The sequence below is a fragment of the Acartia tonsa genome, chromosome 13, assembly GCF_053477335.1.
Source record: "Acartia tonsa isolate MP-2025a chromosome 13, ASM5347733v1, whole genome shotgun sequence".
NCBI classification, from domain to species: Eukaryota; Metazoa; Arthropoda; class Copepoda; order Calanoida; family Acartiidae; genus Acartia; species Acartia tonsa.
In genome coordinates, this window is record NC_137272.1 from 22,974,918 (window position 1) to 23,001,328 (window position 26,411).

Sequence of the window (26,411 nt, forward strand, 5' to 3'; positions counted from 1 at the left end):
TTGGTTAAAAGGTTTGGACACTACTACTTTGGAACCAAGCAATAAAAAATTTTGAAGTTGCCAATTTCCAAATTTCAATGTCTCCACTTCTCTGATATTTATTCATTTCATGGAATAGATTCTGTCAATTAAAAAAAACATATTTCCTGTCGCCTATACAAATGTGAATATATTCTTTTCCTTTCTTAACAGATAACAACTGCGTCCATAGCACGTGATGGATCTGTAATATGTTAATTAAAGATAAGGGTGGAGGCAGAAAATAGTTTTAAAATATCCAAAGCCAAAAGTCAAATGCCCTATTCCAATTCCAGGACCAGTAAGAAGCTTGCTTAAAATGGAGAACTCAATTGGTTCAGTCGTTAAAGAAACTTAACTCACAAAACAACTAATCTACTTGTTTGCTTCTCCCTCTACCACTTGATATCTACTATATGTATAAAAACAGATTTTAAATTCTTAAAATATTTATTTCATAATATAAATCAAAGGTCTATACAATCATTAAAGAAAGTCGTCTTCATTTTCATAAATGTCGTATTGAAATTAAGCAGCGGAGCAGGTAGGGATGGTCTGTTGAGAGTAGGCAACTCCACAGTGTCCTGTGCCCTTCTTCAGCTTGATGTAACCTTCCTCTCCCCAGCTAAAATAATAAAAATAGTAAATTTTCACTAAGAGTTATTGTTATCAGTGGTTAGGATAAGATAGGAAATATAAAACGCAGGTAAAAAAAAAGAGTGGAAAAGCCTCCCTAGAAAAATGTCAAGGTGGGTATTTATGCAGTAATCTAAAATAATATCGGTTCTTACTTCTAATCCCAAAAGGACCCATTAATGTAATAAAAGATCATCAGTGGGGTGTTAAAATTTCAAACCGTTTGGACATCCTCTCAAAATTCAAAACAATTTATGCATATTTAAGTAATGATTATATTTCCAGTATGGCTTTGAAAACGGTTTATATCCGCTGGATTAGAACTGATTCATAGCCATTATACTGTAAAAATCAAGTATGGTTTTGTCATGTAGGTAGACAATTTTCCACACATAACAATATTATTAAGATTATGAAATTTAAATATGTTTGTTATCAAGGATCTTCAGTCCCTCGGGGCTAACAAATCTGAATTAAAAATTTTACTATTCATGGAGAGCTGTCTGTAATATGATACACTAAACAACTATTTCAATACTTACTCAGATCCCCATGAGTTCTTGATGAGCCAGTAGTCTTGACCTCCCTCAGTTCCATAACCAACAACCAGAACAGAGTGGTTGGTTTGCCAACTACAATAATGAATTATATTAGCTTTTTATGTTTTGATTTAGCTTAGCTATATACTAAGAAATGTGCAGTAACAAAATATTGAAAATTATAACATAACAGCAATCAGGATCAAACGTAGTACTTCAGGTACATATTAAATTAATAAACGTTGTTATATTATATTCATATGTAGTCATCTAAAAACAGGTAATTGGAATCCTAATTTTTAAAAAATACATATGTGTATATGTAGCTTTAACTAAAGCATAGACTACTTGAATATGAATATACCTGCAATGGTCATGGTCAACAGAGTTACAGCAAGCATGATCAATCAGAACTCCACCACCATATGCACTCCAGTTGTGAGTAGCCTAAAACAATCAGTAAACAGCATAAGTATAAGAATTACATGACATAAGCTAGTTCTTGCCATTAAATGTAAGAGCAAGCAAGGACAAAATTATAATTTGAAGTGCTCCAATCACGTTGAGGTTTTCCAAGTCATGTCCAGTGCAGTTTATCCCAGGGATCAAAAGGGATAAGTCAATGGCCGATGAATTGATGTCCATCCCCAATGATGTTACACAAAATTACCCTTCTGTAGATTAGAATTAGTGGTTGAAACATTTGAACACTTAACTTAATTAACCAACTGATTAAAATTTACTAAAGTCCCCTAAGTAGATAAGCCAACGAATAAGAAAATGTTATCATTAAACTTTAGGGACTAGTATAATACACTGCATTGCCCATTGTCCCCTCTTTCTACGAGTTCATCCCTATTCTATTCTAAATCCAATTTTGTAGTCCTCTTAAAGGGACTGTGAACGAAAAAATATCTCATCAGATTATCAAACCTTAATATCATCTCATTCATATAATCTCAAAGATAGGGCAAAACGGGCTCTCGTTTCCTTAAAAACGGCTTTTTCCGCTGATTTTTACTATATCCAAGATTTTACATTCACACTCCCTTTATATTTCTACCTTTACAGAAGTAGCAACAGGACCAATCATGAGAAGAGACTCCATGGTAGCTTCATCAGCTCCCCACATGTTCTGGAATCCGGTAACCATAGCTTGGCTATGGATATTTCCATCTGTAGGCCTTAAACAAAATATATTAATATTTTTATACATTATATTATCATTAGCGGCTCCGCCCATAGCGTCTAGGGGCTCTAGATTTGAAGGAATATGGAGGGCAAAAAAAATAGCCTAAAACCATACCCCTACACTTTATAGAAATGTAATAGTCTAAAACCATCCTGAGGCCTATAAAAAGTTTTTATATAAAGGAGAACCACATCGGTTCAGCGGTTAGCGAGATCCTTCCCTACAAACAAATAAGCTTATTACTTTATATAATAGGATTATGGATAAATTTATATCAGAAGATATGTTTCTTACATGATATAAATGAAGATTACATAAAACGTGATTAAATTTTTTTATTATTTGCATATTGAAAAAATTTGTTTTTACAAAATATTGTTATCTTTTTATGTTTTTAGTTAGAGGTAATGTAAACTCTTTTTAAAAAAACATTTAAGTATTATCTTAATTTGAATAGAAATTTTGACCATTGATATCTTTTAGATTTCATCAATTCTCTTAGGAATCAAATATTTGCAAATATTCTGATTCATATTCCCTAAAATGAAACAACCGCCCTATAACCCAAATTGACTCTTACTTAATGATGCCTGTTGTAGCTGTATATAGTGCCCTAGCAAAATGGGAATAGATATCACTGCTTTTAGCCTACCTATTCTATTGACGTCAGGAAGTACCCTATACCCAATCTAGTTTCTAGTGGGTTTCTTTCTCTTTCTCTCTACTATGACGTCAATAGAATAGGTATGCCAGAGCGGTGACATTTATCCCCATTTCCTAGGGCACTAAACCCAGCAACATGACTGTTCTTTTGAATAAACCAAATATATTTACATGCACTCTCCAACCTTGCCAGAGTCCCCAGAAGTGTACTTGTATCCAGCCTCTTCCTGGTTCATGTTACCCTGGATGAAGTCAACATACACATTGGCCCAGGCACCCTGGCATCCGAAAGCCTCCCAGGTTCCCCTAAAAATAAATTTTTATTAGCGTTTTTGTTGTCTGAAACTAAAGATCACAAAATTTGCTAGTCCGAATTGGTCTTACATTACCTCTATCAACCTCTGAAGGAGATAGGCCAAACAATTTGTTTTACAAATAATATAGCCTAGGTTAAGTTCAAAAGAATAAGTATGCTGAATCTCACAATATAGAGAACAGGTAGATAAGATGAGTTAAAAAATTAAATTCTTATTGGTCAGATGGTTATTCAGAAAAATTACCAATAAATGTATGTTTTCTTATAGATATGAAAACTATTTAAGAAAAGAGTAGCTTTTACAATTTATAAATTAGTTGAATTAGATTGTAAAAGTTGACTTACATATCATCAGTAACTTGGTGATGGTAGGCGCAGTCAAGGAGATGTTGTTCAGAGAGGTCACCAGCTGCGGCATCCTCAGCCTAGGGTTATTTGTATTTACATAAAACTGGATTTCATTGGTAGCTACGTTCCTAGAGGCCTCTAGGGGCACTTGAGGGAAAGGGAGGATTAAAACGACCCTCCACTTTTAATCTTAGATTTTTAAAATGACAAATATTTTTAGGGTGGAATATTTGTAAACGAGTGATTACTCTTGGAAGGGTTGAAATACCTTCTCCCCATAAAGCTATACAACATCCCTGGACCTATAGAAGCTTACCTGGATCATGAAACAGGATTCAATACTGGCAACAGCAGAGAAGCAGGCACAGCTACCACAAGCAGCCTAAATAAAGACAACAGTAGGATAAAAAAATTTTCATATGCAAATTTAGCTGCAAATTTTCTAAAAGAGAGCTTTACCTGATTTTGACAGGGGAAACCTTTCCAGCAGAAACCCATTCAAACTCTTTAGGAGTAGGTCCCTGTATTAAATCAAAAATCATTTTTTATTCTATAGAATCTTAATCTTCTCATTTATCAGTTAATTTGGTGTTTCCCTTAAAGGGTCTAGCGAGCATACCATTTCCCTTATTTTAAAGTAAATTGAAAATATGGCAGTGGGTTAGTTTTTAGCATGTAAGAGTTTTACCTTGGATTAGGATCCGCAGGGATAGGAAAAAAACAATTGCACTCCTTGTTTTAAATTGATTCAAAATTGATTCTGTGCTCTGTAGGCACTTGAGAGAAAGCACCGCAATTGTTTATGGAAATTACAAATGATTATTCTCCTGATTAGCCAGTTTCTCCATAATCTCAGGGTTGAGAGTATCCTTGGCCTTGATGTCAGCACTCATAGCAGGGATACCACCTTAAAGATAAATATTTTTTTTTTGTTTCTACTAATTAAGATATCTTATATAAGATTTTTTTCTGTAAATTTCAAGTCCTTGAACTGTGAAATAAACAAAGCCTCCCAACCAATAATTAAAGAACTAAATCAGTTTTTACTGAGATCATGATAGACATACAAAATTTCAACTACTTTATGTAATTTAAATCAGTGGCTGAAGAGGTATTCGTCAGGAAGGTGTGTTTCTTTTGGTGACAAAAAGTGGAGGGCAGGACATCCCAATTTCAATTTTAAGGGGTGTGTTAACATCTGTTCAAGGAAGCTTATACTTTAACTTTTACTGGTGGTATTCTTTTGTAAAAACGGGAATTTGCTGCAGGCTTCCTTTAGGTTAATGTCATTAGTATCAGAGTTTCGGATCCGCATTGATTGTATGCGGATCCGGATCCGGATCTTCAAAATTTGGTCACTGCGGATCCGGATCCTTGACAATAAAAATAAAATCACCGAATTTTTCAAAAAAAATTTATTCTTTTATTCGAAGTAAAAAATACTTTTAATTTTCAAGTCTGAACCTAAACCTTAAAGATTGGCTCTCATCAAGAGAATGTCTAAGATTTTATATAAATTTAGGTAGATTTTTCCATTTTTCCCGCATTTTTTCGGATCCTTGCGGATCCGGATCCAGATCCGAAACTCTGATTAGTATGAGTTATGCTAACACAATTTAAAAATAGTTTACCTAGTCTCTTCTCTTCCCATTCCTGGATGGTAAGATCCATGTCGGGGTGTACCTTCATCCAGTAGGATTCCTTGCCTTCCGCGTACCTGCCAATTTCAAATTTTTTATCGTTTTTCGAAGTTTGACTCTTTGAGGAAAATGTAAAATTTGTAAAGCCTATGGAAAGTTCCATAGTTTTTAAAATAGAAAATATTTTAATTTACAAGTAAAGTTCCTACATCAGAAGTAATGAGAATTGTATGATACAAGATTAATGGCTGAGAACCGGTTTTAATCTGATTCGGAGCAATACTGGAAAATTTCTTACAGCTGGTTGTGTTCTTCCATTTTCTCATAGTTGATCAGAAAAACAGATCTAAATAAAAAAACTAATAATTCAAATTAATTCAAATTAAAAGTGTTAATAAGTTCAGTTTATTAAAAGATATTTTTGGGGAGAGAAAAGATGGGATTTGTTATTTTGGATGAAAAATGCCAGATATCTAAAAGCTCATAAAATTATTTTTTCCTGTGTAAGTTAGATGTTTTGTTTTGTGGAATTTTCTGCTTGCTAGAATCTTTAGGGAAAGGCCAAATTTTTTTTTAATTACCTTCTGAATTCAGACTCCTTGTAAGATGGATAGGTCTTGCCGAATTTTGTAACAAAATCCCCGAAGATCTCAGCCTTGTCCATGGATGGAGAGGCCAGGACGCCAGTGACCGCCAGCAGGCACACAAATAACAGTCTGGAAAATTATTATTTCAAGGAAAGGTATAACGAGCAACTGAATTAATTCAAGAGAAAAAGGGTGTTTTTTAAAGGTATTTAAGGTGTTTTTGTGCGTGTGTGTGTGGAGGGGGGGGGGGGGAGTACTTTTTTAAGTAAATTAAATGATGAAGGGAAAGATCATCAATTATTACAGGTTCATGAGCTGTTTTAGGACGTTTAGGATTTTGAAATTTTGGGGGTGGGTAGTGCGGAAACAAACTAAAATTTTATATCGACTAATTAGGGTTTGCATATATAAGTTATATGTAAAAGTAATCTTACATAGGAATATATATATCAATAAATAAAGATTTAGAATCAATTAAAGAAACCAATTGTGGTTAAAACTGCTTATTTTATAAGCTATAATATAAAAAAAAACATAGCTGTATGATTAGATTAGTATAAAATATCTAAGGTTAAGATTTTGAAATGATAATCACGAAACCTTGACAACTAACTATAAATACAAACGAAATTTGAAAAAGAAAAAAGTTGGGGTATGGGATTCAAATAATTGTCATTATCATTTTAACCTTCAACATAGATATTTTATTAATTCATTCAAAAACAATTTAAAGTTTTATAAAATATTAATATATTTTGTAGATGTAAAATTTTTATTTAAACAATCACAGAACCTCTTTATATTTAAACCAAAAGAAAATCGCACAGCTCCAATGAATTTCTTGGCTAGCCTAGAAGTTAGGACTTCCCTGTAGCCTTATAGATATAAATAAATATGAAAGACTTGGGTAAATCTAACTTCTATGCTTGCCTAAGTAATTTTATAGAATTTGGACCAATATTTTGTTGAAAACAGTTGAAGTTAAACTGTTTTTCATACCAATATCAAAATTTGCAAGAATATCATTACTGTAACTATAAGGTCTAATCGTAAAGGCTTATAGTTTCTATAGCTTTTACCAGTAAGTCAGTTTTTTAAATGTTGAAATTTACATTTCACTGAGATGATATGATATCGTTTGTTTGTCAGATAGTTTGTATGGTTTATTAGCCTCGCTTTTATGAATGCTGTCATCCTTTTATATGAATATCAAAATTTTATTAAAAAAAAAATATTCAATTTTACCTCATTTTAATTGGAAGTTGAAACAAGACTAATTTTAATTTATTATTATTATTTGAAAGATAAAAACTTTGAGATTAAAAAATACAAAAAAAACAATAATGATGATTATTAATAGATTCGAAGCCTTTTGAATAGTTACACAGTTAGGGCTTTAGGTTGGATGTTAAAGAAACGTGGTGGCGTAAACCGCATTTCAGAGGTTACCCAGGCAAATAAACAGGCTCAACTCAAAATCATTCTAGATCATAGGGGATAAGACAGTTGGCGATAAACTGATATATTCACCTACGGTTAAATAAAAAAATATACCTCCTTTGTAGATTAGAATTATTGGTTAAAATGTTTAAACAGTACAAGTTTGCATCCAACGAATATAAAACACTATAAAAGTACCCAAAGATAGTAAGCCAACGAATAAGGATAAAGTTAATGTAATACTTTGGGTACCAGTGTAATTTCTAGTTTAATGTACCTTCTGTCCCTGATATGAATGGAACTGTCCAATTACTCTGGTTAATTCCAATAAATAATCATACATATAATGAGTGGGATACTTAATGAAAAGTTTCACCAGACAAAAATTTGTTTTGCACTGCCTTATCTCAATTTTTAAAACAAATAAACAATATCTGTTTTAAAAAGTTATCTTTAGTCCTTGCAAACATAGAGTGTGTTTATGTATTATATGCTGTAAACATCATCGGGATTTCTCACATTTTTGTTGGCTCTTATCAAACAAGGCGGCTAAGGTTCATTATGAAGTTTCGCTAAACCAATAAGCATCCAGCATGAAGTTTTCTTGGTCCTTCACTCTACAAATACAAAATCTTTGTAAAGTTTTTTAAATTTTAAATTTCTATCATTACGTGTTCTTACTTTCTCTTTTCTCGCTCTTTTCATGATGTGCTCTAAAGCTTTTTCCATCCATGAACTTGCTTTGCCCTTATAATAGATGTCGTTATCTTTGTTTTCATTACATTTTACAGAAAAAATTAGTATGTATGTAGAAAAAGATAATTTCAAACTTCAGGAGGAGTAATTTTGCCTCTCACAGAGAGTGTGCATAAAGTTTTCTTCCATTGTCTTATCCCTTTTTAAATCCATAAAATTCTAAACGAAATACTTTTTGTCAACAAATTGAAATTAAGACACAGAAAAATTAGTAAAGTCAATAGATACCAAAAATATGTCAAGCTTAAATGTCAATATTTTATTATTATATTTTTTACAACAATTTCTTCCCCTTTTTGGTGGATCAGTTTATCGTAACATATAAATGATTTACCTTATGTATTTGTTCAGTAAATCTTTTAACTCATTTATAAGTCCACATATCTTTAGAATCAAACGTAGAATCTTTTTGCAACATTTTTAACCTTAGGTCGCACATGTTTAGCGCGCATTCGTTAATAAATTACGTCTCTTAAAATACTGTGTACAAGACGAACATAAACATACTTTTGTTGAAAGGACTGAGTCTCTTTTCTGGACCTAATAATATGAATTTCTTTTACACAGGGATTTAGCAATAGGACATTAAGCGATAAATCATACCTTTACAAAAATGTAATGTTTGAAATTTTTGCCTTTGATAATATTTGAGATAAAAGAAAGGTTTGTAAATTAATTAAATTATAATTGTTCCCTCCCTTTCTGGGTTTTTATAACCAAGAAATTTAAAGAAATAAGACAAAAGCCGATTAATTGATGTACATCCCCAACGATGATAGACAAAATTACCCCAACTATAGGTTAGTGGATGAAACGTTTGGGCACTCAATATTATGAACCAACCAATCAAAATTAATAAAAGTACCCAAAGTTGCAAAGGCAATGAATAGGGAAACGTTATTATAAAATTTTGGAAACTAGTGTGATAAAAATCCAATTACCCCTCCCTCCCTCCTCCCTGGTAATACCCCTGGAGTTTTGAAATAATTGATTGAATGTTTTCTCTTTCTAATGAGTAGGCCTCATGGATCAGGGATAGGACAATGAAAAAAAAAACAAATCCACCATTATTCTTTTATGTATAATTTTTCCTTACATAACGTCATAATACCAGAAGAATATCTTTATGACGGTAAAATGTCAGCAATGGACACTTTTTTTTATTTTTCATAAAGAGTCAATCTCTCATTTGTTTTGGTTTAACATTTACAGACTTTTGATGAAATTTGTTTGGATTGTGCAAACTAGCAATGCCCAAACTATTCCACAAATAATTCAAAGCTACATATATGGTTATTTTGTTTATCGTTATTTGGTTTGTACATCGTCCATCCATTATGATCCCTGTATAATTTGACATAAATATTGTAAAGAATGTAAAAAAAACACTACGATAGAAAAAAATGGGTATAGAATTAAATTAACCACAATTATCCTTACCCTCTCTGATATAACCCTGGGGGTAGATTGGCAAATATCAAACAAAAAAGATTAGGCTCCATCATAGTTCAGGGATATCAAGTACTATAACTTTATCAAGTACTATAAACTATTATCATTATCTTTTTTACAAAACAATTTTTTCAACTTTGGTGAAGTTTATATCCTTTCAAATAAAAGTCTATTTATAATATGGGTAATATGGTTCTATTCGATAGAATGTCCAGGGGCGTCCAAGCTTTTATATTTGAGGGGGGGGGGGTAATTTGGTTTTGGTGGGGTAAAATGTCGCGTGAAGCACGCCGCAAATTTTTTTTACCCCCCCAAAATTTTTACCCCGGGGGTAAAATTTGCTTGGGGGGGGGGGGGTTAATTACCCCTGTTGAAATCTGTTGGCATGGTTACATTTTTTTTTACCACCCCCCCCCCCAAAATTAATTACCCCTCTTGAAATCTGTTGGCAGGGATACATTTTTTTTACCCTCTGGTGTAATTTTTTTTTTTTTTTTTTTTTTGGGGGGGGGGGGGTAATTTAATAATGTAAAAAGTACCTACCTAATTATGAAATATTTAGTAAAAAAATATATTTTGTTGAAGCACGGTGAATCAAAACATTGAACTTTGGAAGCTCATCACGAATGAGTTAAAATACAACACAATCACAAAAGTTAGGACACGTTCTTTAGAAATTCTTGGTATGTTTCTATGCCCCCTTCCGCTTTCTTTGAATACATTGGTCCTAGACACTAGTATCGTAAAAAATATTTGTAAAAAATTAAACAAGTTATCGTCAAATGTTATCATGTATCTAGTTTTCCATATGTTTATTGTCAAAACGAAAAAAAAATGCTGAACAAAAAGTCTTGTATGTTTAATGTAGATAAATTAAAAAACAAAAATATTCACAAAAAAAACAATAAAAAAGATTGTTATTCAAACTTTATCAATTTTATGTAAAAACAATATGGTCAATACTGAAATTACAAAATTTAATTGGTTTATGTTTTATGTCACTTTTTATCCCTTCTGAGTAAAACACACATAACGAATAAAAAAGGGGGGGGGGGTGGAAGGTATTTTTTTTACACATAGTTGGTTGACCAAACTACCTGCCTAAAAATGCCTAGTACAAATATTAAGCTCCCAAAAAATATTGAATTATTATTCCAACCATTTAAGAGATCATATGGAGAATACCTACAGACACATAACTACCTATTTGAGTTAATATTTCTTATTTTTTCTTTATGTAGAAAAATAATTTGTACAATCTTGATCTCTTAAAATATTAGCAAGTATATTTAAAAAGTAAAATAAAACACCAATGTTAAGATAAATCTAAAGAGTATCAATAAAAAAGGATGACTACATCCATAAGTAACAACAAGCACAAAAAATCATTAAATAAACAAATTAAGTTATGGAGTAGGTATTCAGTAGTCATAAAAAGCAGAAGGAAAGATTAAGTAATATAAAATTTAAGAAAACTTTATAACAATACTAAATGTCTTTTATACCATGACCGACACACCAACGGACCAAGTATCTTGTATACTGAATGTCCTTTAATAGGGGCTGTAGTCTCCAAAAAATCTACATCCGAGCAATCTAACTTAAATAGAAGCCAAGGCAATGATGTTCCCTATAGCAATATAGACTGGAAGACATTATGAAGTAGTTTCGCTATTATAAAATAAAAATTCTTTGGGAATAGTCTCTTTCGTGGCAACGCCTCTTAAGGGGCGATTCGTCGTTTTTTTAAAATGATTTTTCTATAGGTTATTTTAGGTTAGTTCAGGTTCTTGCCCCACAGGGTTAGGCAATAGGAGAAAAGCTACTGTGAAAAATACGATAAATCGCCCCTTAATTAGGTGCGTTGCCACGAAAGGGACTATACCAAATTCTTTTATTAAGAACTAATTAGGTCAATTCTGAATTTAGTCGTCCATTTGTTAAAATCTAAATCAACGTAATAGAATTTGATAGGTGGTCCACATTTTTATCATGAATGTAAATCAGGGAGACAGGGATAGGACAATGAAGTATACATTAATCAAATCAAAATAATTCTGCCTTTGTAGCTATGCATATGAATTAAACATGAAAATTATGGCGGTTTCCCTCTAAACTTTAAGAAAGTTAGGTTTGAAAAGCCTCGCAGCGACACTATCCGGTAGGGTCCTCAGAGTTCGTGTAGTTTGAGCCCCCAGAGAGGCTAGAAATAAGTTTCTCTAAATTTAGAATGACAGATTTGGGGTATGCGGTGGTCAAGAAATAGCTTTAAGTGAAAACAATTAGAAAAGCTTTATGTAGATTGATTAATACGTTATTGTCCATTCCCTCCCTGATAAAATTAAAGAATGTCAACTATTTTACGAGCGTAGCAACTCTGTCATCCAATGATTTCAGACTTCACGTTTGGCCAATCAAAATGTTTTCAAATCAAATGTGTGGGGTTGAGAAATAATCAATTTTGGCGTAACTAAGCTTCTTGAGTATACATTTACAATTTTGTTTCAAACGTTATTTTCTCCTGTTTTTGTTATGTCATCCTTGTTATTTGAATATTGGTATGAAAAGATATTGTGTCCAGATAAAGTCAAAACATCACGCAGAGACTACAGATGGCCCGAATAACAAAGAGAAACATATCAAAGAGTAGAACTATCCTCTTCCCTCACTTATTCACTCCCTCGTTCTCGCAAAAGAAAAATTAAGAATACAAATTTTAATTCATCAGGCAATTACTACAGATGGTCCGAATAACAAAGAGAAACCTATTAAAGAGTAGAACTATCCTCTTCCCTCACTTAATAACTCATTTACTCTCACTCATAGAGAACTATACATATATGTTGCAGAGACTAAAGATGGCCCGCCTACAAAGAGGAACCAATTAAAGAGGAGAACTGTCCTCTTCCCTATCTACTAGCTCTCTTTTACTCAAAAACGAGTCTTTGTCATGGTTAAATCAAATAGAAATGGCCTGTTAAACTTCTCTTTGAAAAGTTATTCGATTGGACCACATGTATTATATATTATTTTGAGACTAAGTAATAGTAAATATAAGATAAATAATCATTTTAACTCCTCTTTGAAAAGTTAATCTATGCATATGTTTTTATATTATTTTGTCTTCCATTGACTTATCCCTATATCTCTTGTGGCGTAGTCATAGTAAAATCTAATGAAAAATAATCAATAAAAATCCTCTTTGAAAAGTTAATCAATGTAAATATTTTTGATTGGACCACATAGACAGAATATTTTCTTATCTAAATCTTGTCATTGGCAAAACAAAAACCTGATAAAATTTCAAATTGACCCTGAAATTAATACTTTGGAATTGGATTAGTATTTGATGGATTGATTGGTAGATATATAGAAAGATAGAAACAATTTAAGATAGATGGATAAATAGATAAAAAATACAGAAATGGATTACAAATCTTTCAATTTAGTATTCTATTGTAGATAGTTGTAAGTTTTTTTTATCTCTGAAGCTTAAGATTTCAATAACTTCTGAACTGATAGAGTTCTTCTTTTCAGAGAAGCTTTACATAGGTACTGGGTGTTTTACGCTATTTTTATGAATCATCTTTACTCCATTGAACAAAGAGATTATACATCCGCTAGTTTAGTTAACAGGAAACATTTAAAAACCCTGAACGAAAGGGTTAGTCCTAAAATTGGCCAAATCTTTCATCAATGACATATAACAGACAGACCACCAGACAGACAGAAGGACAGAATCTGTCTGCTATAGAGTAGGTTAGCTACTAAAAAGGATGATTTATTCTATCATATCATTTTTTATCACCATATTACTGTCATAAACTTCAAATTTCACTTTTGAATATCATTGAAATGATTGAAAATAAAATTTGTCAAATTTAAGGAGCAAGTTGCTCAAGGAAGTTTTTCGCCAGTTTAGAAAGACTATTTAATTGTTTTATATTTAGGCATTCTATTGAAACTACACATGCCTTACCATTTTTATGAAAGAAGGTGTATCAACTTTTTTTTTTATAGCTAGCCGGTTCTTTTAGTAAGTAGTAGATGTAAAATTTTTCATAGAATTCAGATATGCAATCGGTTTTTTTGTAGACCTCTTATTTTTTAAGTAATTTAAGTTTAAAAAAAAAAAATTAAGTCGATTTTAAGGTACTAAAATGCAACAAAAAAAAGAAAGAAAATGGCCATTATGAACAAAAATAGTAAGATCTTTAATTTGACACCTTACTTTTTCAATTCTGTCAGGTAATTATTGAAAAAATCGATTTTTTAAACCCACGAGAATAAAAACTTTGAACTTAATTTTATCATTTCACAGGTAAAAAAATATGGGTTCATATATACCTTTAGAATCAGAAAAATATTACGAATCCATTGTAAGCAAAATTGAAAAAAAAGTTTACAATAAAGTATATAAACTACAATAAAAGGAATTATATGAAAATATCATATTATATTATACAGGCAACGTCTTAATTCTTGAATTGAGTATAAAAATGGGAAGGGGGTAAAGAGGGGGTAAAAAAGGGAAGACGAAAGTGTTGCCTGAACAAAAAATACAGCATGACCCTCAAAAAAGTATTTTTAAGCATCTGCAGCCCTTATTTCTCAATGAATTATTAAAAAATGCATATGTCCTTGTTCTCCATAGTATTCCACGTAAGTAGATATAAAAATATTTTTTTTACCTCCATTAACACCGGAGATTTTTAGAGCTAAAGTTTTGAAAAAGTGACTGAGAAAAAGAATTTTTTTTTGTTTCTCTTATTTTTTGGATGGTTATATTATGTTTTTCTGGCAATTGAATAATGAGACATAAAGAAAAACAAGTTAACTAAATATTTCTTTTTTATTACACCTAAAAATATCAATTTTTAATGGCAAAAAATACTACTGAATGAATTGATTATTTGCAAATTTTAGGTTATTTATTAACCCTTATTTATAGAAAAGGATTAATTATGACAGTTGCTTCGCCTACTTTTCTGATATCTCAATTATTTAATATGGGGTAAATTAAGCTTTTTAGACTAAAAAATCATTATGTTTTATTTTTATTTTCTTTATAACTTTTTTGTTATTAAAGTTAGGATTGTGAAACAAAAACAATTTTCCTGCTATATTCATAGAGATTTATTTGGTTTTTTAATCTTAAACAATTTTGCCTAATAAGTAAGTTTTTCAAAATATCATTAAACTAAAAAGACTTAAAAAATATGTGTAAAAAAATGCTTTTTACTAAAAAACTAAATTTTTTATTTCATTTTTGTATAAAGTTTCTGCTAGTAACAAAAATAAAAGGATTTCTAGCTTAATTTTGCTAAAAAAGTCGTATCATGTTAAAAGTTACTTTTTCCTCAGTCACTTTTTCAAAACTTTAGCACTAAAAATCTCCGGTGTTAATGGAGGTAAAAAAAATATTTTTTTATCTACTTACGTGGAATACTATAGAGAATAGGACATATGCATTTTTTAATAATTCATTGAGAAATAAGGGCTGCAGATGCTTAAAAATACTTTTTTGAGGGTCATGCTGTATAATTGGCCATTTGTTTATTTTTTTTATTTTTTTACTTTTTTTCAATTTTGCTTACAATGGATTCGTAATATTTTTCTGATTCTAAAGGTATATATGAACCCATATTTTTTTACCTGTGAAATGATAAAATTAAGTTCAAAGTTTTTATTCTCGTGGGTTTAAAAAAATCTATTTTTTCAATAATTACCTGACAAAATTCAAAAAGTAAGGTGTCAAATTAAAGATCTTACTATTTTTGTACATAATGGACATTTTCTTCCTTTTTTTTGTTGCGTTTTAGTACCTTAAAATCGACTTAATCTTTTTTTTAAAAACTTAAATTACTTAAAAAATAAGAGGTCTACAAAAAAACCGATTGCATATCTGAATTCTATGAAAAATTTTACATCTACTACTTACTAAAAGAACCGGCTAGCTATAAAAAAAAAAGTTGATACACCTTCTTTAACCACATTTTCAATAATTTTTCATAAATCAAGAAACAACAGATAATATGTATTGCAGATAATTAAAGGAACAAGACAATTCATGATAAACATTAATATTGTTGGTGTAAAAGTTTGGCCACTGCAAATTGTACAAACCAATCAAGATTTAATAAAAGTCCCTCGAGTTTTTAAGTCAACAAAAGAGAATACTTGTGTACAAAATATTGGGGACTAGTATAATATATAATCCAATGTCCCCTCCCTTCCATATTACATTGAGTTATACCTACAAAGTGAGGGGAATCTTTGTGGAACACGCTTTGCATTTAAAATATCACGAAACCTGTTTAAACAAGCGTACAAGTATAGAAGCAATAGAATGCATGGGTGTATAATAGTGTGGCCCAAATGAAGGTCTAAATCGCTTTTCAATGTGCGCAATGTAAAAATAGGTTATGTATTGTTTGTAGATTTTAGCCCTATGATTGATTTTAAGAAAAAATCTAACGCTATCTCGTCAAATGCATATTTATTTTCACCTTTTCCTCCCCAAATTAAGAAAGCCTTACACCAGATATAAAGCAAAACATCAAGTTTTCTGTCTGTTTGTTTACAAACATTGAAATAAAATATTAAAATCACCAGGAATAAACATATGAAGAAAGAAAGTATAAAAATTTATTTATGTACAATTTCAATAATTTGGGAAAGCTAATTCATACTGCAAAATGATTGAAGAAAAATAATTAAAGATAAGCCTTATACTCTTTATTCCTGGTTTAATAAAAAAAATCAAATTATTTTTTGCAATATTAATTTTTTTATTAGTATGCTTTTTTTAAAAGTTGAATATGAGAATAAGTATCTTACATATTTTTTTACCTTCATTTAATTTTTTATTTAACCCATTAGTGCCGAACCGGGTTTTAAAACCCGGTGCCAGAAAATGTAAAAAAACCGGTTTTCAGCTTCATAATTGCATCATTCTCAGTATGAATCCCCCCTCTACTACCCTGGCTTTCATTTCCCCCTGGAGCAGGTAGTTTTGCTTACTTCCGTTTGCCGGTATAGATCAACAAAGTTTGAAAATCATGAAAATTCAAAATACCCCATCTAACTTTTTTGTTTTTATAGTAAAGTCGCTGATTTTTTTCGTTAAATTTAAAGTTTATTGACAAGTACATCTATTTGTGAATTCGTTTTATTTAAATTATTATTTTTTATATGATTTTTTTATCGTTTTTTTACGCCCTATATAGGCCCGGTTCGGCATTTCCATTTTGAGTCTGAAATTTTTATTACCCGGTTTCACTAATAGATCTTTTTTGACAACAACAACAAAACAGGGTTTTTTTACCTCACTTTTGGCGTTCAAAAATTACATTTTTCGATTTTTGGTCAAAATAACCGGGTTTATACAGGTCAACCGGGTTTTAAAACTGGGGGAAAGCACCAAAAACGGGTGTTCATGCCTGGTTGGTATTTATGGCCAAGCCGAACCGGGTTTTTTTGCAACTTTCCTGTGCACGCCACTAGAGCAAAACAAAAAAATACGAATTCCGTTTTGACCATTATAAAGCTTCCCTGAAACTTACAGCTCGATCGGCCCATAAAAGTGGCGCTCGGCACTAATGGGTTAAGTAAATTGTCTCTTTATTGGCGACAATGTCTGTTGAGCCATGAAATTTATTAATAACACTTTTTCCTATTTTATGTCTTTAAAATGTATATTTTTTAGAGTTTTTCATCATTTCTCTTCTCATAAGACTAATAGCTACTGTTTTAGTTCAATTTCTTACACAAATTATCAATTTAAATAAAACAGTGTTTTTAGACGTTTTTCGGAATTATTCGGCATGAATGGCGGTTCTGCCTACTTTTTATAATTGCCTTATATTTGAACTCTTGTTACATTATTTTAGGTTGACAGTTCTTTAATTATTTCTCGTTAAAATCATGAAAATATGAATTTTTTGATAAAAAGCTTAAGATTGAAATTTCGAGATCAATTTTCAATGTAGAGAGGTCTAGTTTTCACTAAAAGGTCTACATTTTAGTCAGTAACAACTTCAAGGTATCCGCAAATTGATATGGTAAAGATTTAAAAATTCATGTTTTTTTGGGCCAGTCTAGTGTACAATATTTATTTCCAAACGCAATAAGAACCGCAAATTTTTACTACAGGGCAAATTAACTGTCTTCGCTTAGCTATGGACATATTTACTCTAGTTTTTAATTGGATTTGATTTAACTATAAACTAAGTTTATATCAGCTAAACTAGATTAAACTTTCATCGAGACTATAACCTCATTCTATACTGCGTAAAGTAGACTGATGTATGCCTGTCTATGTGCAATGCATATCTAATAACTGATTGTTACACAATTTTTGGTAAGGCTTGTTCAGAAAATATATGGCTTATATGATGAGAGGGGGGAGCATAACATAAGGCTCCTAGAAAAAAAACTTCCCCTTCCAAAATTATTTTTTAACAAACTTGATTTTGCCAATGGATAAGATACACACCTCTACACCGCTGTTCTGCACGAAATTGTTGGAAGTCTAATGCAATATATCGTTTCTGCTCTAAAATTTAAATTATTTAACCGTCTTCCTGATACTTTCTAATGCAACCCTACCTCTGGATGGTTGTAATTATCCTTGTTTTAATATAAATGTTTCCTTTAAATCAGCATTTTCCGACTTGAATTTGAGCAGTTCTCTACAATTTTCCAACTTTTCAGACTTATTTGAATTCAAATTTCAATTTCCCAGACTAATTGACACCAAATACAAGGACAATTTGATACGTAAAAAGTGCAGCTAAAACAATCAAAGGCTGTAAGCGTAGCTGTTCTTTAACTAATGTAAGAAAAATCGTAAAGACAATTTGATGATTTTTTTGTAAAGTGCCTAGCGAGCACAGAAACTCCCTCTCTTTACTCTTCAATAAGGGGAAACGGGTAATTTTCATCTGTATAAAAACAAGGGAGGGCGAGGCGGGATTTATAATTATAGTTAACAAATAGATACACAAATAAACGTCATATCATTTACCTTTTCCTGTCGTTTTGCAAGAAAAAACCTTACAACACATGGTAATATTTGCATAAAAATGGCAAAGAACGGTGCAATTTTAGCATACCTCTTAAGGAACTCACAGAATTTCACCCCATAGTGTTGCAGAAACAGGACCAACCAGCACAACAATTTTAACAATAAAAATTTGATCGAAACTATTCTATAGTTTCAATTTTAAGTTTAAATTTCCTGTGTAAAAGTATTTTGCAGGAGGTATGTACTGTAAGTTTTGGAAGGGCTATCTCATATATTTGTATATTGTGTAGATGTTTTCTGGTTTTTGTAAATTCGACGTTGCAAACTTTGTGGTTCCCCTTGTGCCAATATTCACTACACAGGTTCTTTAAGTTACTGTAAAAATCGTTAATGGATGACCTACAATTCTATCTATTTTTTTTTTTACAAATAATTATCTAATATATTGAGCAGGTTTATATAACTCTAAAGCTCTTTCTAAACCCACCTTTACCTTAAATAACTTAATAGTTATTTTCGCATCATATAAACGGCTTTCCTCGGATATAGAATGTACAGTTATGAGATTAAAACTAGTTTTTTTAGCCCAGAGGTGCCGAAGGCACCGGCTAAAAAACTGGTTTTTATCTTATGATTGTACATTTTTATATTCGTAGAAAGCTGGATATAATACGATGCTAGACATAGTTTTTTCGTATGGATGAGAACCGGTTCCTATCCACCGGATTCGAATGAATACGAGAAAATAAGTTCTTCTGTATGTTTTGTGGAGATTTGATTTGCTTGTGGATAAAAACATGTAAAATCATTTAAAATCTGCTTGATTAGAACTGGTTCTTGTCCTTACTGAAAAATCATGTATCGAATCGTTGTGCAGACAATTTTTACGAAGTTCAGAAATCATAAAATCAATTCCAGTTTTGTTAGTACGGGGTTTAAATAATCTTATTATTTTTCAGTTTAATAATCGCTATGCGAAAGCTAACTATTACCTTTCCAACGTACTAGTAACTGACAAACAATGTAGTTATAGAGTAGCTTCACTTATAACCAAAAAAAATAATGAAAAATAAACATCTATTTCAACACAAAATCAAAGGTTACATATATTCATATAAAAAATTATAGGGTCAAAAAGATAAAATATTTCTAACAATTTAGGATCTAAAATAATTTTGTCACAGTTTTAAAATAAGTCATTTTATTACAAAAATATATAAAAGACTAGAAGTTTGAAATAAGCTTCAAAATCCGAATTTTATCATTTAATGAAAAACATAGTTAATATATAGACATTTAAACATTGATACATAGTTTTAATATTTAAAAGTTTTATTTTAATGGATTTATATTGCATTTTATTTTAAATTAATATAATTTTTTTTATAAAAATGTTTTAAATTTATTTATAGGTTACCCGTAAAAATGATAATAAATAAGGCAGTGTGCATTCACTTCCGCGTTTGTATTACATTATCAGAACAGCAAATGATTAAAAACAGCATATGTGAAAATATGCAGAAGTAAATGCACACCAATAAGAATATTTTATTATATTATATTATTAAAATTCTGTTTAGATTTTAGAAAAATATTCTACAAAAAAGTCAGAACAATATTAAGTAAAGATATTAGAATGAGGGATATTGCACCAGAGCAAAAAGAATAAGATTTTCTAGCTAAGATTATTTGACCCTATTTAATATTGCTTAAATCTTTATTGGTTACAATTACAGCATGTATTTGTAACATAAGATGCAGAAAATCAACATTTAGTCTCACAAATGATAAATTCCTTACTATTATTTTTTTTCAGGGCTGCAATTCTCTCTTTTTGCTATTAATAAAGTTATATTTTTGTTTGACCTGTTTTATTTGTTGTAAAATATATATTTCATAGCAAAGTAATTGATACAATTACAAAGAGTCCATTCTCTTTATATTACAAAGAGTTCATATGCATGATAATACAAAAAGAGTTTAATTTCATGAAGTTACAAAGAGTCCATTTTCATGATATTACAAAGAGTCCATTTTCATGATATTACAAAGAGTTCATTTCCATGATATTACAAAAAGTTGTTTACAGGTCATTGCAAAGATTTTAACAAAAATTCAGTTATTTTAATTTATTTCATCCATGTAATGATTTTATTAATTCATACAATCCTGCTTGCAAAGGAATTTGTCAGGGGGGTGTAAGCTTTCAGAGAAAGATACAAAAGTATGACTTTATACAAACGTTACATGATTCGAATTGATTTAAAATCTGTTTATGATTAAAGTTAAATAAAAATCAATATTGCACTATTTTCACTTAAAGATAAAGGTATAGATAGAATTGGGAATTTCCTTAAAAATCAAATTGGAACACAAACTTTTGAAATTAAAGCCTGTGTGTGTGATAAGTCACGTAACTGTACCTACACCTTTATCTTTAAATCAAATATATTCTAACATTGAGATGTCAAATTCGGTAGTTTTATTTAAAATATCATTTTCACTGTTATTATTATTATCAAAATATTCAATGGAAGTTGAATCAACCCTTATAATAATTTTATTTGAGCTTTTTATTTTGGAGTGTAGCTTCTCTCTTAGTAATAATAGTGGTTCCAGGACAAACACAGGAGTCCCAAACGTTGGAGTGGACAAACGCAGGAGTGTTAAAATATTAATTCAATTAAGTATTTCTATACATATTAGGTTAGGTTAAGATATGAATGTACAAATAAGCCCCCCGCAGGGGTTAGGTATTTAAAAAACCTACAAGATAGATTAGGTTAGGTTAAATGTCCACTCTGACGTTTGTCCACTCAGACGTTTGGGACTCCTGCGTTTGTCCTAGGACCATAATAGTCTATATATTCTTGAAATTATTCAGAATTTTATTTACCCCAATGATGATAAACAAAGTTACACCTTTTATAGAATTTAATTGTTGGTGGAAAAATTTTGAGACTGCTTGTTTTTACGACTGGCCCAATTAAGATTAAATTAAAGTTCAATAAACACCCCCTCCCTAATTTTCATACAATGTTATTTATGAACATAGTAAAAGTGTCTGACTCTGATTATGACGTAAAAAAAAATTAGCCAATGAGAGGCCACTATAAATTTTACCATTGCATTGGTCAATTACAGTGAATACTGGCCTCTAATTAGCAATTTTTTTTTACGTCATAATCAGAGTCAGACACTTTTTCTAGGTTCTTTATTTTTTATTATTGCAGCGCTACTAAGGAACATGTCATCCTTGTTGTTTAAATAAAATTATTATAAAGTTTAATTCCAACTCCCCTGATACTTTTAATTTCAGCATTGATGGCAGAAACCCAGGCGTTCTTCTCACTTTCATTTGCACATATTATCCTAAATTTAAATAAAATTTATTGGAAGAAAAAAAATCTTCTAAAATTTAGCTTGAAAATGCTATAAAAAGTCAAAACTACATCAAATATGTAATTGTAATTTAGGTTGTACGAGAAAAGGCAACAATATTTAAGGATAAATAAGTATTTAATTCCATAGAATTTTTAAATAAAACATTTAGGTATACATACGTTTTAAAGATAAGTAAATGTACAGTATCAATATTATCAATATACCTATGTTTCTAAAAAGAAATAACAGAAAAATAGACAGATAGATGAATAGATAATTAAATAAACACCTCGCTATTGCTCCTTCTTGGGGTTCAGAGCCTCCCATACTTCCGTGAAGGGGGTGGAGACTGCTCCCATCAACTCTCTACAAAAAATGAACAAGGATGACGATATCTATACAAAATGAAGCCAAGACATGATAAAATTATATATAACTATATATATTGCTTAAGACATAGTTAAAGCATTTATAAACAAGTTTTGGATCTACTGCAGTTCACGGTAAAATATTGCTGGTAACGAATATTGCTAAAAAATTATGAATTTTAAAGGCTGCTAGCTGCCAAACGGCTGAACGTACAGATCATGCCCGCACATAGTTTTAAGCGGCATAAAAAGGCCTACAAATAATCTGGAATAGCCATTAATCAATAATGCATAATTATCTTGCAGTGCAGAGAAATGCGCGAAAAAGACCTATTTTACGCGGTTTTTCTTCAGTGAAGCCTTCCCTGTGCATCATTGGATCTTGGCTATTCCAGATTATTTGTAGGCCTCCTTATGCCGCTTAAAATGGTGTGCGGGTATGATCTGTACGTTCAGCCGTTTGGCAGCTAGCAGCCTTTAAAATTCATAAATTTTTAGCAATATTCGTTACCAGCAATATTTTACCGTGAACTGCAGTAGATCCCAAGTTTTATAGCAAAGGAGCGTTTATTATTTAGTTTCTCTTTTTAGTGCGAGTGGCGTGGGGAAGGGAGGTGGTAACACCCCTTATAACAGTATAATTAGGGAAAAAATGCCTTCCCCCTGTTCACCACTTAAAGTCTTTACTTCCCTATGGTCAATCACGTCCATTCTTATAATGCTGATTTATATTTCTAAACAACTAATTTTTAAATCAAATTTTCAAAATTGAAAAAAAGAGGATAACGCCAAAATAATTAATCTAAAATAAGAGGCAAAAAAACACCGAAGGTGTAAATGGATACATAAGCAAAACAGTAAAAGCAAACCTGTAGGGGGTGTAGGAGCCCCTTTACTCCTTCCACTCTCTGTAGCTCAAATGTGTTGGTATCCTCCCCACATGTATCCCGGAGACGTAGTTGATTTACACTAAATTAATAGATTCTTAGATAGATAGATAGATGGATAAATAAATAGACGGGGAGATGGATTGATGGATAAAATGTGGGATAGATGGATGGATGGAGGAATTGAGGATCAATATATGGGGAAGATAGAAGAAAAATAGATAGATGATGGAAAGATGTATATATAGCTACATAAATGGATAGATGGATCGATATATGGGTGTGAGAAGTTAAAGATTGTATATATTTTTACTATTAAAATCTTTATAATGAGTAACAGGATATCTGTCTGATATGGTTCTGCTTTACAGGGTAGCTTCTCATGGGTCATAAAATTAAAAATGGGGGAGAGGGCTGTGATCGACACCAAACCACCCCTCTCAACAAATCCCCCCAAAAATTTTCTTTTTAAATTAAAAAAAATTGGGTTATCGAATTCAACTCCCCCCTCCTCAAGTGCTCCTTGGTTGTATCCGCTAGTTATGATATAATGTTGGAACAAACGTTTTTAATAAATGTATACCTGATATGGGTAGCGTAAACAATACGTGGGTCACAACTATCTTCAAATGAGGACAACTCTCTAAAAAATATAATTATTAGAAAATTGTATCAAAACAAGGACAATTATGTTTATTTGTAGCGCAGCAACATTCTTGGAAAATAATAATCCATATATTGCTTTCTAAAAACAGGTATTAGCTTAGTTCGAATAGCTATTAAATCTAAATTTTGATCGGGAAAATCCTTAAATGTATCGCTACGTCATAAAATTTTACTCCATTTATTTATAACAAAGTCAAATGATTTCGATTGTTAAAAATCAACAAAATAAAAATCAGCGAATTTTGTGTTAATTTCAATATCTTATCTTCCTGATACCTGTACATCCCCAATGATAATAAACAATATTTCTAATTCTTTATATCAAGAATAAGAGAGAGCCTGTTGATAAAACTTTGGGTACCAGAATGATTAACAATCCATTGCCCCCACCCCTGGTATAGATACTGTAGTCAAATAGAATCAAGACTTGCAGACAAAGGTTGTACAATCAAATGCCTCACCTGCACAAGATTAGAGAATGTTGAAAGAGAAACAAATAACTTGGCGTTCCAACTGAATTTCTTGACAGAAGATCTAGAAAAAGAAACAAAATTATAGTCTTACTAAAAACTCTCAAATTGATATCAAATGACATAAACATTCAAACCAAAAACTACTAAATACATAATCTTAGCAATAAAATTATAACTATTTTTAGACGAAAAAAGCTAAACATGTCAAATTATACTAATAAACAAGGAACTGCAGCTGCCTTCAGTCACGCTGAAAAGGCTTTGTCTTATGGTTGTCGCAGCTGAATATTTAGCTTAGGCTAAGTACGACTGACGTAGGCATAATTGAAATTTGATGTCTGCTACTATGTAAGCCGCGCAGCTGATTGCGGCTCAGGCCACTAAGCAGCTCATACCAATAACGAAATTAATTCGAAAGAAAATCACGAAACCTATACGTGTTTTTCAGCTGTCGTTGGGGGGCAACACATCGTAAAATTGACGACCTCTCCATTTGCCGCCCAAATATTATTTTAGATTTATTTTGCTTGTTGGTTATACCTTATTCCTGGCCACTAAGCCCTGATAATATTCTATTGGACTGACAATTTTGTTGTAAAACATTATGCTGTTATTGGTATCATTTAAATAAATATTAACACATTTGAAAGATTTTTTTGCTAGCATTTAAGTGCAAAATTAAATCTTTTATCTTCAAAAGATAGATTTAAATAAACTAATAAAATACTGTTATATAACTGTCTTATTATAGATTTTTCTTTTTTTTCTGAAAAAAAACAAAAAATTTATTTAGATGCATATTTTGATTTGAAATAAACGGATATTTTAAGCTAGGATGGCAACAGTCAGAAATAACGCAGCTCAAAAAGGAAAGAAAATTTATAGATTTTTGAGACATAAACAGACAAAAGAGTTTCATATTTAAAAAGTTCATTTGCAATTTCAGTTTCAAAAAAGTATCTCAAAAAGTATCCGAAAAAACTTTTTGATATTTTACTCCAAATACACACACACGCATACACAGCCTACTACTTCAAATAGAGAGAGACTCGAAACGGGAGCAGTATTACCAAAAAAAGAAAAACAGACACATTTACTCATAGACTATCATTTCTACTACCAAAATTTTATAACAAAACTTTATGAAATTGAATTTTATACGTATTTCAAATATTTCTTTTTGTGTGGTTATATTTTCTTTAAAAATTTGTTTAAATGTACTTAAAAGCAGGAAGGAAAGGGACAATGGAATAGAATTTATACACTCTTCTTTCAACGCTGTGTAATGAGAGTAAATTAATAATACAATCTATAATACAAAGTAGCTTGATGTCTGTCCGCCTGTCTGAACCGATCGGATTCTACTCTTCAGGGAATATACCTACTAGTCCTGTGGTGGTTTCAGGCTATTTATTTTCTTATGGGGTGGAACATCCCCAACACTTTCAAAAACTAAAAACCAGTAATTGGGGTGGGAGAACCCCTCTGCAACATGGGGCGAAGCCCCCATGATCCCCCCCCAAAAAAAAAAATTTTTTTTTTCTTTCTTCAAATTTAAATTTTTGTGTATGCGATCAATTAATTTTTACGAATTTAAATTTTTGTGTATACGGCAAACAACCTGGGTTTAATTTTTACGAATTTAAATTTTTGTGCATACAGCGCACAACCTGGGTTTAATTTTACCACAGATTAATTAAACAAAGAATAACTTTTTAAAATATTTCTATTTAGAAGGGTTGACTTCCCATTATTTTATAGGGCGAAGCCCCTAAAGGCTAGGGGCGAAGCCGCTAGTATGTAAAATAGTAAGTAGAACAGTTTTTTTACCAGTGGCATATCCATGATTCTAAATTTATGTAACTTTGAAGATCAAATTCTATTTACCCAACAATTTGAGATTATCTGGGAAACAGGGATAGGGCAATTGGCCATTATTTAATCTTCTACGTGTTTGTAATTATGTGTTTTGTGACGAGTAAATAATGGGGGATATTAAGAGGTGTAGGTAAATTTTG

The 26,411-nt window shown here is 31.1% G+C and overlaps 3 protein-coding genes across 3 annotated transcripts in view; all 3 read right to left on the reverse strand.

Moving 5' to 3' along the window:
• Positions 1-449: 449 nt before the first annotated feature.
• Positions 450-4,161, reverse strand: LOC145304591 (uncharacterized). Its single transcript, XM_080146511.1, has 7 exons — positions 4,029-4,161; positions 3,710-3,789; positions 3,220-3,354; positions 2,257-2,377; positions 1,558-1,640; positions 1,197-1,286; positions 450-643 (listed from the first exon to the last, which is right to left on the reverse strand). The coding sequence occupies exons 1-7, from the start codon at positions 4,035-4,037 to the stop codon at positions 547-549; spliced, it is 615 nt and encodes a 204-aa protein (XP_080002637.1). The 5' UTR covers positions 4,038-4,161; the 3' UTR covers positions 450-546.
• Positions 4,162-4,167: 6 nt separating this feature from the next.
• Positions 4,168-7,245, reverse strand: LOC145335208 (crustapain-like). Its single transcript, XM_080180942.1, has 6 exons — positions 7,185-7,245; positions 5,934-6,068; positions 5,651-5,698; positions 5,344-5,429; positions 4,539-4,619; positions 4,168-4,232 (listed from the first exon to the last, which is right to left on the reverse strand). The coding sequence occupies exons 1-6, from the start codon at positions 7,187-7,189 to the stop codon at positions 4,168-4,170; spliced, it is 420 nt and encodes a 139-aa protein (XP_080037068.1). The 5' UTR covers positions 7,190-7,245.
• A 12,439-nt stretch (positions 7,246-19,684) lies between these two features.
• The window catches only part of LOC145304592 (uncharacterized), a 53,447-nt gene continuing 46,720 nt past the window's right edge, over positions 19,685-26,411 (reverse strand). Inside the window, exons 16-22 of the mRNA XM_080146512.1 lie at positions 24,382-24,454; positions 23,838-23,897; positions 23,237-23,336; positions 22,289-22,365; positions 21,916-21,987; positions 21,045-21,118; positions 19,685-20,931 (exon numbers count right to left, since the gene is read on the reverse strand). Coding sequence (XP_080002638.1) covers positions 21,058-21,118; positions 21,916-21,987; positions 22,289-22,365; positions 23,237-23,336; positions 23,838-23,897; positions 24,382-24,454 — 443 coding nt within the window. The 3' untranslated portion in view covers positions 19,685-20,931; positions 21,045-21,057. The remainder of the gene's footprint in view (positions 20,932-21,044; positions 21,119-21,915; positions 21,988-22,288; positions 22,366-23,236; positions 23,337-23,837; positions 23,898-24,381; positions 24,455-26,411) is intronic.

Bases quoted from the DNA above. Each gene is read 5' to 3' on its own strand.
- LOC145304591 (XM_080146511.1), bottom strand. The intron at 2,378-3,219 runs GTAAATATATTT...ATTTTGTTTAAG, and splicing joins GGCAAGGTTGGAGAGTGCAT to GCCTACAGATGGAAATATCC. The intron at 644-1,196 runs GTAAGTATTGAA...TTATTATTTTAG, and splicing joins AAGAACTCATGGGGATCTGA to CTGGGGAGAGGAAGGTTACA.
- LOC145335208 (XM_080180942.1), bottom strand. The intron at 5,699-5,933 runs GTAATTAAAAAA...TTTTTTATTTAG, and splicing joins AAGGAGTCTGAATTCAGAAG to ATCTGTTTTTCTGATCAACT. The intron at 5,430-5,650 runs GTAAGAAATTTT...TGAAATTGGCAG, and splicing joins ATGGAAGAACACAACCAGCT to GTACGCGGAAGGCAAGGAAT.